The 18,491-nt window shown below is 44.0% G+C and overlaps 1 protein-coding gene across 3 annotated transcripts in view; it reads right to left on the bottom strand.

The window, feature by feature from the left end:
- Window positions 1-18,491, bottom strand: part of PBX2 (PBX homeobox 2) — a 37,871-nt gene that overhangs the window by 1,093 nt on the left and 18,287 nt on the right. For 2 of the 3 annotated variants that reach the window (XM_032211166.1, XM_032211167.1), the window contains exons 3-8: window positions 10,357-10,601; window positions 8,024-8,214; window positions 5,216-5,351; window positions 4,825-4,969; window positions 4,018-4,106; window positions 711-797 (exon numbers count right to left, since the gene is read on the bottom strand). In XM_032211166.1, the coding sequence (XP_032067057.1) occupies window positions 711-797; window positions 4,018-4,106; window positions 4,825-4,969; window positions 5,216-5,351; window positions 8,024-8,214; window positions 10,357-10,601 (893 nt within the window). The remainder of the gene's footprint in view (window positions 1-710; window positions 798-4,017; window positions 4,107-4,824; window positions 4,970-5,215; window positions 5,352-8,023; window positions 8,215-10,356; window positions 10,602-18,491) is intronic. The other variant, XM_032211168.1, reaches the window with a different exon arrangement.

The following is an 18,491-nucleotide window of genomic DNA, read 5'->3' as shown; positions in this document are numbered from 1 at the left end:
GCCGACACTGTCTGGCCAACGGCACCCTGAGCTTTGCTTTGCTGGCTGAGGAATTATGGGAGTTGAAGTCCACAAGTCTTAAAGTTGCCAAGGTTGGAGACCCCTGCTCTAAAGTGTGTACAGGTAAGTCCTCAATTTTCGTTTAGCGACCCAGGTTACAACAGTGCTGAAAAAAACCATTTATCACTCTTAGGACTGTTGCAGCCTCTCCATGGTCCTGTGATCAAAACTCAGGCAATTGGCAACTGGCTCACATTTATGACGGTTGCAGTGGCCCAGAATCATGTGATCCCCTTTTACGACCTCCTGATAAGCAAAGTCAATGGGGAAGACATTCGTTTTATAACCATGTTACTAACTTACAATAGCGTGCGAGTATAGCAGGCACTCTGGGCCTCACTCGCGCAAGCATCACAGGTGCCTTCAGCCCCACTCACGCAAGTGTTGCAGCGTAACTCTCATGAGCATCGTAGCCACTCTCGGCCCCACTCACACGAGTGTCGCTGGTGCTCTCAGCCTCACTCGTGCAAGTGATGGGTGCTCGTACACACCCACCCCTCCCAGAAAACCATCTTTCCCTCATCCATCCCCTCCGAGCCACCAACCTGGAAAGGTTAGAGAACTCTATATTACACAAGTACACCCAAGCAACCAGTATGAAATGGTGCTGCCTGAGGCCAGAAGTTATCCACCTCTTGACCTAAACTCACCCTCATTTCTCGCGGGCTGTACATCTGGTTGGCAGCCATACTGTCCCCATAGCCACCAGGCCCCATGGAGTGACGCATCGACTCCACCTAGGAGTTAAATAAAAATACCCAATAGGTAGAAAGAATACAAGCTTGGGAGGAAGATGCGAGACACTGATAAATATCCATTATGAATTCTGGGCACAATATATATTTTGCCATAGATTTTCCATTTTCTTTAACGCAACACAGTACTTCTGAAAGAAGAAAAAAAAGCGATGCGAGAGAAACAGTCGTTTAAACATCCTCCCCAGTTCCTTCAGTCCAGAAACCTAACATTAGACTCTTTTTTATCTTCTCAAAGAGCTGTAACTTGGCTTTTCTCCCATATGTTGGTGAGCTTGTTCTCTTGGGAGGATACGTCCTTTTGGCTTTGGACATTGTTATATTGTTTTATTTTTATATTGGCTTGGAACTGTGGCTACTTTTGGCTCAGTTGCTATTTGTTTATGCACAATATTCATTTGCTATCGAATTTATATCCTCCGGAATGCGAGGCCCCAGAGATCCAGATGCCACCCGCTCTGCTGTTGTTCAAAAATGCTGCGAAGGTCTGACATTTCACCAGGCCTTTGACAAGGGACAATGGGACCCCGGCTTCATTCCATCCAGTCTTGCCAACTGTTTATCAATTTTAATTCCTTTGTTTCATTGTTAACTGCCCAGACTGGTTAGGAATCGGACAGCCTACAAATTTAAAAAATTATTATGATTATGCAAGATCCAATCTGGGTCAGTTAGGATTATGCAGGATCCAATCAAGGTTGGTTAGGATAATTATGATAATTATGAATCAGCAGGATAACATATGTAAAAATGTGTGTGTGTGTGTCTGTGTGTATTGCAGCATAACTCTCCAGCAATTTCAACCACACTTGGTACACAGATGATTTACTCTCTGAAAACAAATTCTGTGGCAACACCTAACACCCCTCAGGGTGTGTGTTCTGTTACAATACAGCCCGTTGTGCATTCAAATGGCTTCTACTGTTCTGCCTTCAAATGGCTTCTACTGTACAACACAGTGGAGTTGCCATGGTAACGGCTTTACAGTACTCCACAAAGGGGCTCCCTCTGGTAAGGGGGAAAATCCAACATTAGAAATTACGTTTGGTCCGGACATGTTCCCCCTATAAATAAATACGTGGACAACACCCAGTTATCAGCTAGTTATGATATAAAAACCTCAGAGGCTCACAATAAAAAAGCAAACAAAAACAAAAACAAAACAATGAAAATACACAGAATAAAAGTGTATTATAAATACTGAAACACCCACAAACTGTGAGTGGGGTAGTCTTTGTTTGTTTGTTTCATGTAAATATAATCAATTTGAAAAGACAGGATATGTAAATGTTAAATTAACACGGTAAAGGACTTTTGTTAAACAGGATTTATTGGTGAAGAAGCTAACTTTTTTAATAGTTAATTTTTTTAAAGATTACAGCAATTAATTACATGGGTTTGCTGTGAGATAAGGGCATTGCATGGTATGAAATTTCCATTAGCAATCAGTCACCTAAAGCACTTTTTCTCAACTTTAACATTAAGATGTAAGGATTCTGGGAGTCAAAATTCACACATCTTACAGTTGCTGAATTTTTTAAAAAAAAAATTAAACACCCCCCCCCCTCCCAACCTAGAGGATAAAAAACAATCTGAAAGGCCTCATGTTCTCAAATGGCTTTGACTAAATGTCTCCTTGCACTGAATCAATGAAGCTATTTGCTCTGATAATGAGGAACAAAAGGATTTTGGTCCAAACTTTCTGAACAGCACCTCAGAAGGCCCTAATTAAATAAACAAATATAAATAAAGAAGGCTATTATTTTATTTATTTCCATTTTCACATTTCTTAATTGCCCATCTCCCTCAGCGATTATTATTGCTTGTCAGGGGAAAAAAATGCCACATTTGGTACCTTGCTCGTTTTTCCTGCAAACATCTCATTACCCTAACTAGGTAGCATCCTCAGTGCTAGTAAAGGAGTGCTGTTTGCTGTCAGTTTATATTCTGGTGATTTGCCTGTACTGTGTAGGTGGGTCTTAAGAGATTCTGTGGTTGGGCTGTTTACTGGTGGCTCTTTGGCAGTTTCTTGATTGGGGTATTGCTTACTTGAGTGTTGATCTGAAGTTAACGGAGTTGATTCTATGCTGATCTGGGTGCGGATTACTGATGGAGAGGTGCTTGGTTCTTTTCGTTCTCTTTTGGGCTGGTTGATTGTCTCTTTTGCACTGTTTGTAGATGTTGTTAGTGTCTATGTGTCTATTGATGGCTGATTCATCAGAGTGCCAGCCTTCTAGAAATTCCATGGCCTTTTTGGACTTGACCTGGTCTAGGATTTGGTACCTTCTTTTTCAGGTTCACCGACAAATGCACGCTCGACAAAACCGCAGCGACAAAAACCGCGAGTTTGAAATCATGCTGATGAATGAGCGCAGAAGCGCGCCGACAAAAGCGCGCCTTCAATGAACAAGTAATAACAACCGAATAACCCTAACCCTAACCCTAAACAGAACCTTGAGCCTAACCCTTACCTTAACTGAAATCGTGCTTTTGTGGGCGCAGTTTTGTCGGTGCGTTGTTGTGGGCGTGTGTATGACATCACGGTTTTTGTCGCCGCGGTTTCGTCGGCGCGCTTTTGACGTGCATGCATTTGTCGGGTCACGTCTTTTTCATCCCTTTTTCTACAATCGCATCCAGATTCTCAGAAAGAGTTTAAAACAACAACAACCCAGAAAGATAAAAGAGCCTATACTATAAATCAAGCCCTTCGAAACTTCGTGAACGCCTGAATGTAGTTTTCTCAAGTCATCAGAAACTGCGTTCCTGGAGGATATTTTTTCCTCTTCCTAGTCTAGTCTGAAGCCCTGATGAAATAGAATAGAATAACAAGAGTTGGGAGGGACCTTGGAGGTCTTCTAGTCCAACCCCCTGCTTAGGCAGGAAACCTTGCACCGCTTCAGACAAATGGTCTTCCAACATCTTCTTAAAAACTCCCAGTGTTGGAACATTCACAACTTTTGGAGGCAAGTTGTTTCACTGGTTAATTGTTCTAACTGCCAGGAAATTCCTCCTTAGTTCTAGGTTTGCTTCTCTTCATCATTATCAGGATCATAATCTTCCCAAACGGCCAAATGTCATCATGCCAAAGTAACAGTAACTTTTCTATCACTTCAGCAACGGCTGGGTTCGGTTGGGCAATGCTCTCTGCGGATGCAGCAAGTCCCAAGCGGGGGAAGGGAGGGGGTGGAAGAGGGGAACTAACCTGTGATGTAGAATAGGAGTCTCCATTTAGCCCTTGAAGGCCCATGAACATATCCCCCGAACTGGAGAGATTGAAGGAGCCCCCGGAGCCTGCGAGAAAATTGGGAGGAAAGACGGGAGAAAAAGAGCAACAGAGTGAACAGGTGGAAAACGCAGCTCTTTCGAGGAAAGAAAAGATTAAGGCTACTGAGAAGTTAACATAACTGGAGGTGCATGCCCAGAGCCCCAAGCGCACCTGGGAGTAACTAGCTCTATCTTTTGTGTAAGGTTATAGTAAAAGAAACCCTGTTACTATAGCGGAATCCCGAACTTACGCTGTGGTAAGATGGGTGGCCGATAAATTGAAAAATAAATAAATAAATAAATAAATCTTGCAAATCGAAACGTAGATCTCTCCCCCTTCATCTTTACCATCCAAGAAACCAGGAAGGGACCCCGCTGAGATGCTTTCCATGCCCACATTCCTGCTGTGGACTCAGCTGCCTCTTATCTGACTGGTGTCTACTCTGTGGCTTTTCTTCCTCCCGTCTCCCAAGGTCATTCCCGCAGACCGTTACATTGGCCTGGGGGCTGGGGAGAAGGAAGAAAGGAAGGAAGGAAAGAAAGAAAGAAACAAGCAAGCATCTAGGTCTGCACTCAGGAAGAATGACCGCTTGTCTGGAAGGGGACGGAAGAGCTGGGAATGGAGATTCTCCTCAGGAGCTCCACCGTTTGTTGGAGGGGGGCCAATTCCATGCTTCTCCAATCCCAGCAAGGACTCCTGCACCAACATGGGGTGTAGCGGAGTTTTGGGGAGGAGGGGAGTTACCCGCGGAGGAGGGGGTGTTGGGAGAGTCGCCCCCGCTCTGTGCGGCGCTGACCGCCGTTTTCACGGCGTAAATATTGGCTTCCTCTTGGAACTTGCCGATGTTCTTCTTATAACGGATGCGCTTGTTCCCGAACCAGTTTGAGACCTGGAAGGAGGGAGGGGAGGGAGAGGGCAGAGGTCAACACGGAGGGGCAGGAAGTGGGAGGGGAACAAAGGGGAGGGGGGGAAGAAGGGTGAGGAAGGAAGGGAATTATGGATCGATAGGTCAGCCAAATCTGGACCCTTTCCCCCGGCCGACTTTCTTTCCCGAAGTGACCCTACCGTCTCTTGCAGACATCTTGTAGCCTGCTTGGATCAGCTTCAGACCTGCCCCCCGCATAGGTCCTGGTACCTGCGAGACGGTGATGCCACATTTCTTGGCAAGCTCCTCCTTGGCCTCCTCGCTGGGATACGGGTTGCTCAGGTGCGAGTAGAAATATTCATTCAGGACCTCGGTGGCTTGCTTGCTGAAGTTACGTCGCTTCCGCCTATCCGTTGCATGGGACAAAGGGGGCGGGAGAGGTTGACAGTGAGAACCAAATGATTGCCATTTAGGTATCAATATCTGCCGAGGTTCGGCGGTTTGAATCCCTAGCGCCGCATAATGGAGTGAGCTCCCATTACTTGTCCCAGCTTCTGCCAGCCTAGCAGTTCGAAAGCATGTAAAAATGCAAGTAGCAAAATAGGAACCACCTTTGGTGGGAAGGTAACAGCATTCTGTGCGCCTTTGGCATTTAGTCATGCCGGCCACATGACCACGGAGACGTCTTCAGACAGCGCTGGCTCTTCGGCTTTGAAACAGAGATAAGCACCACCCCCTAGAGTCGGGAATGACTAGCACATATGTGCGAGGGGAACCTTTACCTTTATCCGCCGAAGAGGAAAATCCATACGGGATCAAAACAAGGAAGAGTAGGGATTTATTAGAAAAAAATACACAAGTAGTCCTCGACTTACGACCACAACTGAGCCCATAATTTATGTTGTTAAATGAGACACGGGTTAAGTGAGTTTTGCCCCATTTTACGATCTTTCCTGGCATAGTTGTTAAGTGAACTATTGCAGTTGTTAAGTTAGTAACTCGGTCGTTAAGTGTATCTGTCTCCCTTATTGTCTTTGCATGTCAGAAAGTCGCAAAAGGGGATCACATGCCCCTGGGACACGGCAACCGTAATAAATACAACTCATTTGCCCAGCATCCAAATTCTGATCACATGACTATGGGGATGCTGCAACGGTTGTTAACTATGAAAAACGGACTTAAGTGCCTTTTTTCAGTGCTGTTGTTAACTTTGAACAGTCACTAAACGAACAGTTGTTAAGTCAAGGACTACCTGCATAGGGCAACCCTCCTTGCAGTGTACTAGTTGACAGCAGACTGTAAAAATAATTGTTCAAATATAGGCAGTCCTATATTTGATTATAATGGCAATTGGGACTAGAATTAGAACTAGACTAGCAATGTCATGTGACTGCATTGCTAGGCAACGGCAACTCTTGTAGTCCCAGTCACTATCGTTAAGCAAGATATTGTGCAACTCATTAAATGAGGACCTCGTATGATGACAATTTCCTGCTGGCTTTCCCATTGATTTTGCTTCTGGGAATGCCAGAAATTGCAATCACATGATTACGGATTTCTGTGACATCCTAATTACAATCCAGATCCCAAGCACCCAGATTGCAATCATGTGACCAATGGCCAGAACTCCAAGACAAGTCCTAAGTCTAGTTCACCAGGTTGGAGTAGTCACTGAATGAGCGGTCATAATCTGAGAACCACGTATATTTTCACCACCAGCTCTATCTCTACCATCATCACAAAGTTGTTGTTTTTTAATAACTAACCCACAAAAAATTGCAGAATCCAATATGAGTCGGTCTCCAGCTGACTAGAGAAAAGTTCCCCGAGGACTTTAGCATGAGTCCAAAAGTTGGGGAGACCAAGGCTCTAGTCCTGGTGACGGAGCCAGATTGGATCTTGCAACATTATCCCAGGACACATATATTCACCTTCATTTGCCATACAAAATTACTTTTAAAAAACCAGCATGTTAGAAAAACAATTGGACTTGACATAAATTTCACAGGAGTGCTAAAATATTTGGAGATGCTTTTCAAAACTGCAGTTCTAACACTTTCTTTCAAGGTAGACTCCAGTGATTCTCCATGCCGGCCGTGTATACTGAGCCCCCAAATGAGATTTCCAAAAACATATTGCCACTATCTTCAGATCCATCCACTCTCCTTAGGGTAGATAAACACAGCAGACCTCATTTAGCAACTGTCTTGTACAACAACCATTCGCAGTTATGAGGAAAGTGATGAAAAACTTTGCAACCAATCCTCACATTTATGACCTTTGAGGATCTGTTAAACAAAGGAAAGCTAAAGATCATAAACAACATTCGTGGTTTCATCCAGTGACCCATTTGTTTAACAACTAAGTTGCTGGTTCCAATCATAGATGCTAAATGAGGAGTACTGCAAAGTAACACTTTCAATTGTTTGCTAGGTTTACATAACACAAATACTCTGCAGCTTTCAATTGTTCTTGACGCAGTTTTAAACAGCAGGAAGTATGCACAGTTCTACAGGAAGCCATGATATATTTGTATTTCCCACAGTTGGGGAATCTAAATCTATCTATCTATCTATCTATCTATCTATCTATCTATCTATCTATCTATCTATCTATCTATCTATCTATCTATCTATCTATCCATCCATCCATCCATCCATCCATCCATCCATCCATCCATACATACATACATACATACATACATACATACATACATATATTTACTTACTAATTTATTTCCCAATATTTACATGTTGCCAATACTTCCGAAGCTAGGTATTTCATACGGAAAGTACAGATACAACAATCAGCAGAATTGGTTCTTTTATGACTTGTGGGCTTCAACTCCCAGAATTGACTCAGGAATTCTGGGAGTTGAAGTCCACAAATCATAAAAGGGCCATAAGAGTTGGTCTACAAGTCATAAAGTTCAGGAATACTGGGAATTGAAGTCCACAAGTCATATGGCTCAAGAATTCCGGGAGTTGAAGTCCAAAAGTCATAAGGTTCAGGAATTCTGGGAGTTGAAGTCACAAGTCATAAAGGGGCCATATTTCACCTCTGAAATAAAATACCCACCTGGCATCCAGGAAGCGGGAACGCAGGATCATGACCGCTTCACACGTGCTCTGCTTCAGCTGCATCTGGATAGAGCTGAACTTCCGATGGATGATGCTGACCATGCGCTCAATCTCCTTAGGTGACACCGGGCGTGTGCGGCTTTGCTCTCGAAGCAAATTCATCACGTGGGTTGTGAACTCATTGCAGGCCTTGGTGGGTCAAGGAGTGGAAAGGAAGAAGGAAGAGGCAGGGCAGGTCAATCAGAAGTTATAACGGCAAGAGCTTGACATTTTCCCCATCCATTGCAATCTGTCCTCCATCCCAGAGATTCACTCTCTTTGGCCACTGAGTCTTAACTTGAATCTCCAACTAATCAACTTTGTCCAGGTAGACCTCGACATATAGCCATTTGTTTAGTGACCGTTCAAAGTTACGGCACTAAAAAAGTGACTTACAACCATTATTCACTCTTATGACTTTACAGTATAGTCATATGATCAAAATTCAGATGCTGAGCAACTGGTTCATATTTATAACGGTTGCAGAGTCCCGGGGTCATGTGATCCTCTTTTGCGACCTTCTGACAAGCAAACTCAATGGGGAAGTCGGATTCACTCAACAACCGTGTTATTAACTTAACAACTGCAGGGATTCACTTAACAACGGTGGCAAGAAAGGTCGTAAAATGGGGCAAAATTAACTTAACAGCTGTCTCACTTAGAAACATAAATTTGGGACTCAGTTGTGGTGGTCATAACTCAAGGAGTACCTGTTAACTTTTCTTCCCTCGAAAAGGTTGGTTTTTCAACCCATTCACCGTGTTGCCCACTGTAATCCTTCGAAAGCCCTAACAATGGCCACTAAAACACGGGCCTGGGTATTTCCCATTGTAAAATGGGAAGTATTTGCCACTTTAGAAGAAGGCCCCAAGCAGAATAAACCACTAAAAAGACATTTTTAAAGTAAAATCCCTAAAAAGACCCAAACACATATAAAAACAGTCCCCCAGACTCAACCCTCACCCAGGTAAGAGATAAGATAACCTTTATTGTCATTTTTTGTAACTGTGAGCACACATTAAAAATGAAACTGTTGCCTGCTTTCAAAAGAAAGTATTATCTATCCATACATAACCAAGGGTGGGATTCAGCCAGTTCGGACCAGTTCGGGCAAACCGGTAGCTCCGGCGATCAGCTGGGGAGAGAACCGGTTTGCTCCGACGATCAGGAGCCTGCCCACACGCTTTACTTACCTACACCCTCTCAGCTGAGTTGTGCGGCAGAGCGCATTGCCACACTCAGCTGTGTTATTCCCCAGAAGTAACGTGGAAGGGAAGTTTGGTTAAAACTGTGCGCGCGTGGGAAACAATCACCGAACCGATTGTTAAACCAGCAGGATCCCACCACTGTACACACACACATACACATACACACACACACAAACATATATATCTACATATAAATATTAATCACATAGTGGAAAAAGGAAACAAGAGTTCACAAGGTTGATACTATATGGAACAAAACTGTGACCGAATCTGGAAGCCCTTTCTCCCTGAAGTTCGGCCGGCATCCCACCCTCCTCCCAGCCTTCTGAAAAGATCTTAAGACCTCGCTTTTCCCTCAGTCCCTGGGACAGGAGGAGGTGGGCGAGGGGATTGAACGAGGAACTTGCACGCGTGGAAGATTAACTTGGGTGCCAGCTTTTAATATTCACTACTTAATGTGGCAAATAATATGTAGTTTATAGGATTATAAGTTAAACACTTAATACATTTAATGTTTGAATAGGTATATGCAACGATATGCATTAGGTCGCTTTATTATTGATGTTGTTTTAATTCTTGTTTGGAAGCTGCCCAGAGTCTGATATGGGTAGCCATATAAATGGAAAATAAAATAAAATGAAATAAAATAAAATATGTAGCATTTGATTTGTCTATGCGCCATTGAGCCAGTGTTGACTTATAAAAGCCATGGAAACTGATTTTCTCCATAATGATCGGATCCTGTTCTTTGTATGGGTTCTTAATCCCAGCACTGCCTCCTTCATCATTGTAATCAAATTCATCTCCTTTGCTGGCCTCTCCTTCCTTCCTTCCTGCTCCTATCTTTCCCAGCATTATAGATTTGCCCCACTTGTCCCCAAAATGTCACCATATGTGACTATTTCCATGTAATTTAAAAAGAAATATTTAAAAGAAATATGGGGAAAGCGCAGAATCAAAAGGTTTTACTGCCCCAAATATGTCCAAGCCAAACTGGTTGAGAGCGCCAAAATCAAGAACAAATCCCTTTAAATATATATATTGCACGCACACACACAAGGTGCCTGCTCTCAAGTCTTCTTACCTGCTCGTACTTCTCCAGCTCCGAGTGATAGATCTGGCGGATTTGCGAAAGCTTGTTGCGGTAATCCGAGTGTTCAATGGAGTTGTCGGGGGACACCCCTCCTGCTGCCGCTGCGGCCGCTGCTGCCGCTGCAGAACCACCCCCTTTTTCGGGTCCGGCCACCCCCTCAGCCAAGAGCATGTTATCCAGGCGCATCAGCTGTGGGTCTACTGGCTCTTCCTCTTGCGAACTCCGGATGCTCAGCCCTGCAAGCATCGGGAGAGGAAGGGTTAAACGGGCCCGCTTGTGCACACTTAGGCTTGTGTGCAAGCATTCAGCATTGTGTGTGTGTGTATGTGTGTGTAAATGTACACCCAATCCCCCCCCACACACACACTATATTTCGCTGGGCTCCCCCTCCCTCCCCTCCGGGTGCCTCTCTGTCACTTGGCAAGAGGCTGGGTTGCAGAGAGGTCGTTGCTATGGTAGCGGCAGGCCCGGAAAAGGGGTAGCAGTTTTTGGCAGGAGTCCTCCTGCAGAGTTGTGTGTGTGTGTGTGTGTGTGTGTGTTGGCCAGAAGGAGAGCAGGACAGAAAGCGGAGAAGGAGAAGGGGACAAGGAAAAGATCCTACAGAAGCAAGAATGAGGATCAGCCAGTTTGGGTCTCTAACCTTCACTGCCCCCCTCCCAAAAAAAAGGGTAGGGGGAGAAATTCGGCCCTCCCTCCCCCATGTCTTTTGCTTTTCGTAGCAGCCCAGGGGCCTCTCTGCACCCCACTCCAAGGGGGGGGCAACCTCCCCAAAAGATGGCATGCAGCCAAAAGAGAAGAAATAACTCACAAACCTGCTTGGCTTCATTCACTTCAACAAGATTTCTACCCGCCCCCCTCCACAAAATCACCCCACGTTCTCCCGCTACTTAAGGAATCCCGCTACTTAAGGAATCGTCTGGCAAGGCCGGGGGGTGCAACTCGATCTGTTGCTCATGTCTCCCGTTAGCAAATGCGCTGGGTGCGGAAGCCCCCCAAGCCGAGCTGGGGCAGCCCCACAACTGGCAAGGCAACTTGCTGGAAGTGAAAAGTGTGTGTGGGGTGGGGGATTGGGGAGAATAGAGAAATGAGACAAATGCATTAGATTTGTAACCAAGCAAGGTTGCACCAGCAGGGAGCAGCCGTGGGAGCAAATCTGTGCAACTCACTCTACCAGTTCTGGAAAAGTGATGTAAATGCAAAGAGGCTGGAGGCCCAAACAATGGCAGAGTTTCCTCCACTTTTGCTCACCTTGTGGGAGGAGAAATGCTGGTCTGTGGTGCAAAAAAACCCCACACCACAACCCAGAAACCTGGAAGTTTCTTTTCTGGTAAATGCAAATCACAAAAGCAAGCTGCCTTTTAATAAAATCAAAAGCTCCCAGGCTCTTAGTTTTTCCCTTGCCTAAAAGTCCCTTGCAATAGGCAGAAGCTGTGGGAAAAAGCCCTTTCCCATTAAGGCAATAGATATGCTGGTGGTTCAAACCAGAAATTCAACCGATGCAGGTTTTCTTTGTACATTGGGATTCCCTTAAGTCCGTGATGGTAAACCTATGGCACGTGTGCCACAGGGGGCACGCAAGAGCCCTTTCTGTGGGCACGACAGCCATCGACCCTGCTCAGCTCCAACAGGCATGCCCGTGTGCCTCCCACCGGACAGCTGGTTTTGGGGGTTCTGCCACGCATGTGCGGAGGGCAGGGCGCATGTGGAAAGGTCACATGTGCGTGTGCACAAGGGGATCAGTGCGCATGCGGGGGCACACAAATGTGTGAGGGGCACAAGGGGGTTGCACCGCATTCAAGGGGGCGGGGTGAATGCAGGAGGTGTATGTGCATGTGTGGGACGCATGTGGAAGGGTCCCGTGGGCATGCACATGAGGGGGGGTCAGTGTGCATGCAGGGGAACGCAAGAATGCACAAGGGGATCGCACCACATGGGTGGGGGGAGGGGTGCACATGGGGTCAAACATGCATGCACGGAGGGCGGGGTCCATTCACATTGCATTATGGGTATAAGTCCGCTTTCGGTACAGGCAACAAAAAGGTTAGCCATCACTTCTATAGCTAGAGAGAATTTAACCTCCCCCCCGTCTAATCTGAAATTGTAATCTTGAATATGATCCACCTGCTATTAATTTCAGCCAATAGGAAAATGAGAGATCCCTCAAGATGTGATAAATAAAAATTATACTTTGACTTCTTTATTGCTTATTGCACTGTCTTCAAATAATCGTAGGGCAAAACAGGATGAGATATTAGAACGTCTTCCATGATAGAACTAAAATTCTATGTATTGTTGGGCGAGCAAAATTAATAAAAAGAAAAAGACTGTAGACATGCAATTTACAGGCAAGTCCTAGACATGCAACCACAATGGGAGCCAGAATTTCTGTTGTTAAGCAAGGTGGTTGTTAAATGAGTCCTGCCCAATTTTACAATTGTTTTTGCCATGATTGTTAAGCGAATCAATGTAGCGAATCTTACAGGAATCAGGTTCAATTGCCAAAGAATTTCACTGTGATCTACATTTTGGGGGTGGGTGGGCGGGGTACAGAGAAAAAACAGAAAACACAATAGGCATTCAATGCTATTTTATCAAATAAGGTTTTGCGGGATGTATATTTTTTTCAGCGGGGGTGTGTGTTAACTTGGAAACCAGGAGCAAGACTATTTCTGGTTTTTCTGCTTCGGGATTAACTTCTAATTAATGTTTCAATTAAGCTCTCTAGAAATAACACGTACAACACTAAAAAAATGATAGCAATTTCAAATCTACTGTAGGTTTTTCTTCTGAGCATTTTTTGTTTTATAATTTAGTGTGTCTATAGGTTTGAGCAAGTAGATAGAATAAAACCTATGTATGGTTTGGTACACATCTGGAATTTCTCAAAGCTACTACTTTCATTGTTAAAAAAGAAAATTGGAAATGGATTATAATATTTCACGTTTATAAATTAAGACATTTCACATTTTTTTAATCTTATGCATTGCAATAAAGGTGCTGCTATTAACTTGGTCGGTATATTTTTCAGTTGCTGTTGCATGTGTAAAATACAAATTTAAATTAGTTCCAGTAGTGTTTTACTGCGATGTCTTTTATCAGAAGTCAAGGAAACCTATAACTCTCAGAATAAATCGTCTATCTGTAAAATAATCCAGAGAAGAGAACCCTGCAGTCTAGCAATCTAGACCCGTAACCAGAGGTGGTATTCAGCAGGTTCTGACCAGTTCTGGAGAACCAGTAGTCCCTATGTATTCTCTGCCTCCCAAGTCCCAACTGATCTGGAGGAAATGGGGATTTTGCAGAAACCTTCCCCAGGAGTGGGGAGGGAATGGAGATTTTACAGTATCCTTCTCCTGCCACGCCCACCAGGCCATGCCCACAGAACTGGTAGTAAAAAAAAAATTGAATTCCACTACTGCCTGTAACATAAAAGATATTTGCCAGGAATGAGTAGAGGAAGTGATTAAAAACTGTACAAATATTATCCAGGAAAAGTCATGTGGTTTAAATGTGGCAAGTTTTTATAAAATGGGTAAAAATATCAAGACCCGAGCCAAACTTTTCAGCTATCTAAACAAGCCAGTTTTGGTGCTACTGAGCATTCTGAATTCTACTCAATTGAATGGACACTTTAATTAGCAGCTTCCTAATCTTCTACCTCCATTCTGGCTGGGGAATTCTGGGATTTGAAGTCAACACACCTTTAGGTTGCTTAGCTTGAGAAACACTGCATTAAATGATGGAAAAAGCCTGGGAACAAGTCTCAAAACAGCACCCTCTACTGATCCAGATTGCACAATAAGTGTAATCAATAATAATGAACAATGAAACCTACAAATCTATAGTATCAGCTTCCATTTCAGCCATTTTTTCCCTTTATTTTAACTTGAGGGATGAGGGTGGCCCTCGCTTAACAGCTCCCCTATTCAGCAAATGTTAAAATTTGCAACAGCACTGAAAAAGTCATGTTACAATCAGTCCTCCACATTTACGACCGTTGCAGAGTCCTTCCAGTCGTGTGATTGCCACTTCACAGTCAGCTTCCAACAAGCAAAGTCAATGGAAAAGGCAGCATGAGCAGCTCAAGACATAATCACTTAACGACCATGGGCAATTCTGTTAGGAATATAATCTAACGGTTGGGCTGGCAATATATAAATCATGTAACAATGTTGTACCTGTTTCTTTAAATCATACTGTAAAATGTGATTGGTTGCTATTTTCCTCAATCGGCCATAAGAGGGAGCCAGAATGACTGTTAGCTCTCTGTTTGTTAGATGCTGGGCTGATATGATCTGAGTGTTTTGGAAGCTGGCTGCTAGAAAGTGCCGTGAGCTATTGTAAGTTTTGCAACTGCTAGCAAACCTTGAGCACTGGACTGATTATATGATACTGGACTATGTTATTTGGATTATCCCTTAACTGAAAGACATTGATGACTGACTGTCTTATCCGTGTATGACTTGGACTGTTTGATAGACTCTGATACCTCTATTTCCACGAAACTAAAAGCCTATTTAAACTGCAGTGTCTCTGTATGCTGGTTTGTGTGTTGTGTGGACGCAACTCTCACAACGCTTCGCTGAACGTACTCGCTCTCTCAACGGGGAGCTTACCTAACAAATTCGTTAAACAAGCAGAGTGGAAGTGACATCGTAAGTCCATTACAGTCGTGTGATATCTCACTTAATGACTATGTCACTTAATAATGGAGTTGCTGGTCACTAAGTAAGGACTACCTGTAATAGGCATTCGTGTCATTTATCGTATCTTTCCTCCCTTCTATTTTTCTAATTGTCATTTCTTCAAATGTTATTCCCGTCTTGCATATGGAAAGGAAGAGATGAAAGGTGGTGCCTTACTTAAAACTACTTCATGCACAATCGACTGGTTGCTTAGCAACTGTTTCGAATTACCCTCTACTTAGGGTGTACTTATGTCGTGGATTCGAAGTTCTAACAGTTCCCTTCTGTAGGAAAGACTGGATGAGCCAGGGGAGGAGTAAACAGGGACCTAGTCTAGAATTCCTACATGGGCACAAAAGGGCGAAGTCTGATCCTGCCCTTGAATGCTGTTGAACATCATCTAGATTCACCCAGGTGCAAACAGTTAGTCTGATAAGATTCCTTTGTGGAGCTTTGAGAAATAAAACAGCTAATTGAATTGTCCATGTGTGGGTCTGATTGTTTGTGCCTAATATACTCCCGAGGTCACATGATTGCACTTCACACACTCAACCAGGCTATATTTATGGTGGTTTGTAGAACCCCGTGGCCCATGACGAACCATAATGACTAGCGTAGTTGCTTAACAACTTCCACAGAAAAGTTTGTAACATTGGGTCAGTCATGTGGGTGACCCGATTTACAACTGTCATGGTTTAAAACTTTAATGGGCAGACTCCATTACGCCCATACTTTGAGGACTTCCTGCATTGTGGTTAGTGCCAAGTTCTAACTGCAACCCTCCTTGTTGTGTTACATCACAAGCTGTGGGCTTGTGTTGCAGAGCTCTTTTGCAGCCAACCAAGCAAATAAAAAGTTGTGATAGAGCAGGAGTGTCCAACTCAAAGCCCGGGGGCTGGATCTGGGCCGCAGGGAACTTAGATCTGGCCTGTGGGGCCACCTTGGAAACAGCAAGGGACTGGCTCACATTGCTTCTGCCAGTGAAAATGGAGCTCAGGATGGCTTGCCTGTGGCTGTCCAACCTTCATTTTCATTGACAGAGGATTGCAGGAAGTTGTTGCGGCTGAAAATGGAGTTCAGGAGCCCATTTTCGCTGGCAGAGCCCTCGGGCCTCCACAGGAACCTCCGACACGAATGATGTCAAACTGGCCACACCCACCTTGGCCCCCCCAAGGTCAAACACAACCCTGATGCGGCCCTTGATGAAATTGAGTTTGACACCCCTGTAATAGAGCGACTCCACATTTGCACTATTCTTTTTACATGCATACGCACACGGGTTTATACCTAAAGGGGCAAAGGAGCCGGTTTTTTTTTCAGATTTAGCTCCACAGATGTTTCCACTTAAGATCCGTGCCGCCAAATGCAATTCATTCCACGGTACTCTGACTTTGTCAAGTTCAATCCATCTAGTATTTCTGATTTTCATTGCATTGCGCACCTGGGATTTATTAAAACCCAGTCGCACTGAATGCCTCTTGTGTCCTTTGATAAAAGCTTTGCTAAACCGAACGTCAAACTAGAAGGAAACTCCCCCGCAGGTCCCTTTAGAAATTCTCAAAATGAAAGCATAGACGTTGTCGTGCCGTTTTATGTGCAGGAAAGGCACTCAGCACAGAAAACTGGGAATTGCTTCAAGTACTTAAAGTCATTTAGGGAGATGCAGATTTGCAAACTGCCAGTAAACATGGCTTAATCCCAACGAATTTAAGAGGCTGACTCCACTGCTTTCTCATGAACTCTGCTTTTAGTTGTTTAATCAAATGTCATCCAAAGTTGGGTCCCGAGAAACGAAAGAGGCAGAAATGTTTACAGTAACGCTCTTCTACAAACAGCTGGACAAAAGCTAGTGGAAAACATGATTCCTTTTTTTTTTTGCAGGGACGCTAAACCAGAATTCCTTGGTACACGGCTTATTGTTTGGAATATGCTGGTTCACAACACCAGGTCAATCACACTCCTTCTAAGCGGATAAGTCAAAAAGCCTTGCTTCTGAAATAAGTACAGGTCATCCTCAACTTATGACTGGTGTCCATTGGAAGTTATGACGACCCTGAAAAAAGTGACTCGAAAATGTTCCATGTCGCAGCATCGCAACTGTGACATGATCAAAATCTGAGCATTGAGCAACCAGCGTGAATTTTCGATGGTTTGCACATGATCACTATATGTAACTTCTTCCAACAAGCCATCAGTGAGGAAAGCCAGATTCGCTTAACAACTGGGGCAAAAAGACCATAAAATTGGACACGACTCACTTACCAACTTTGCTTAACAATAGAAATCCCGGTTCCAATTGTGCCAGTAAGTTGAGGGCTAGTGGTAAGCAATTTTTGCACCTTGGGAAATGCCTGCTTAATTAATCTGCTCCTGTTTCCAATTATATACAAGGCCTTGTGGGGGGGGAAAAGAGCCTGCCGCATTATTCCCACTTGCAGATCTTGTGCAAGAGATGTTGTAAATCGTTTTATGCAAATGAAAGCACACCTCTGCATCACAATCCTTATTTGAGGGCAAGAACGCTGAGAGCAAAATAATAGATATTTATCATCACAAGATGTCATGTTTCTTACTTTGAGTAGTTTTAAAATTATATTTACTGTATTTTTCCAAGTGTAAGACGCAGCTTTTTCCCTCAAAAAAGAGGCTGAAAATCTGGGTGCGTCTTATACACTGAATATAGCATTTTTTGCCTCCCGAAACCCCACCGCCTTCACCAAAATGGCCGTGTGTAGCCTTTAGGAGCCTTGCAGAGTGCTCCTGAGGGCTGGGAAGGGTAGAAATGAGCGGGAAATGGGCAGTTTTTTGCTCAATTTTGCCCCCCCCCCCCTCAGCCCCCAGGAGCACTCTATAAGACTCCTAAAGGCTATGCATGGCCTTTTTTGGACAAAAAATGGGCCTGTTTTGTGAAAAACGGGCCGTTTTTTGCTCCCCCCCCCCCCGCAGTACTCCGCAAGCCTCCTAATTGGCCATTTTTGGGAGGTCTGCAGAGTGCAAAAACTTTTTTAAAAAACTTGCTTCTTCAAAATCTTGGTGCGTCTTATACTACGGTGCACCTTATACTCTGAAAAATACGGTATTAGCCTTTAGAAATTGTTTTGCAAAAACATCTAGTCTACCAACAGGAGGGGCATTTGAAATAAAACAAGATGTGAAGGGTTGAGCCGGCAAAAGAATTTTGATCTCAGGCAGCAAAACAGCCACTACTGGCCTGTTTCACAACTTAAAATTATGGACGCAGTATTCCTGCCAGGAAAATGAGTGATTTAAGAATGTTTTTATAATAGATATGCATTACATAGGCATGCTGTGACTTTCCAGTTTCCATCTCCAATTCAAGGGATCAGATAATATGTGATAATGATAAATTTCTCCCGGTGTGCCTGCATTCTGGTCTACATCAAATTGAACATTCGAGGGGGGGGGGGTTTCCCCAATTTT

The sequence above is a fragment of the Thamnophis elegans genome, chromosome 2, assembly GCF_009769535.1.
Source record: "Thamnophis elegans isolate rThaEle1 chromosome 2, rThaEle1.pri, whole genome shotgun sequence".
In the NCBI taxonomy this organism is placed as follows: domain Eukaryota; kingdom Metazoa; phylum Chordata; class Lepidosauria; order Squamata; family Colubridae; genus Thamnophis; species Thamnophis elegans.
This window is presented reverse-complemented; position numbering and strand designations above follow the sequence as displayed.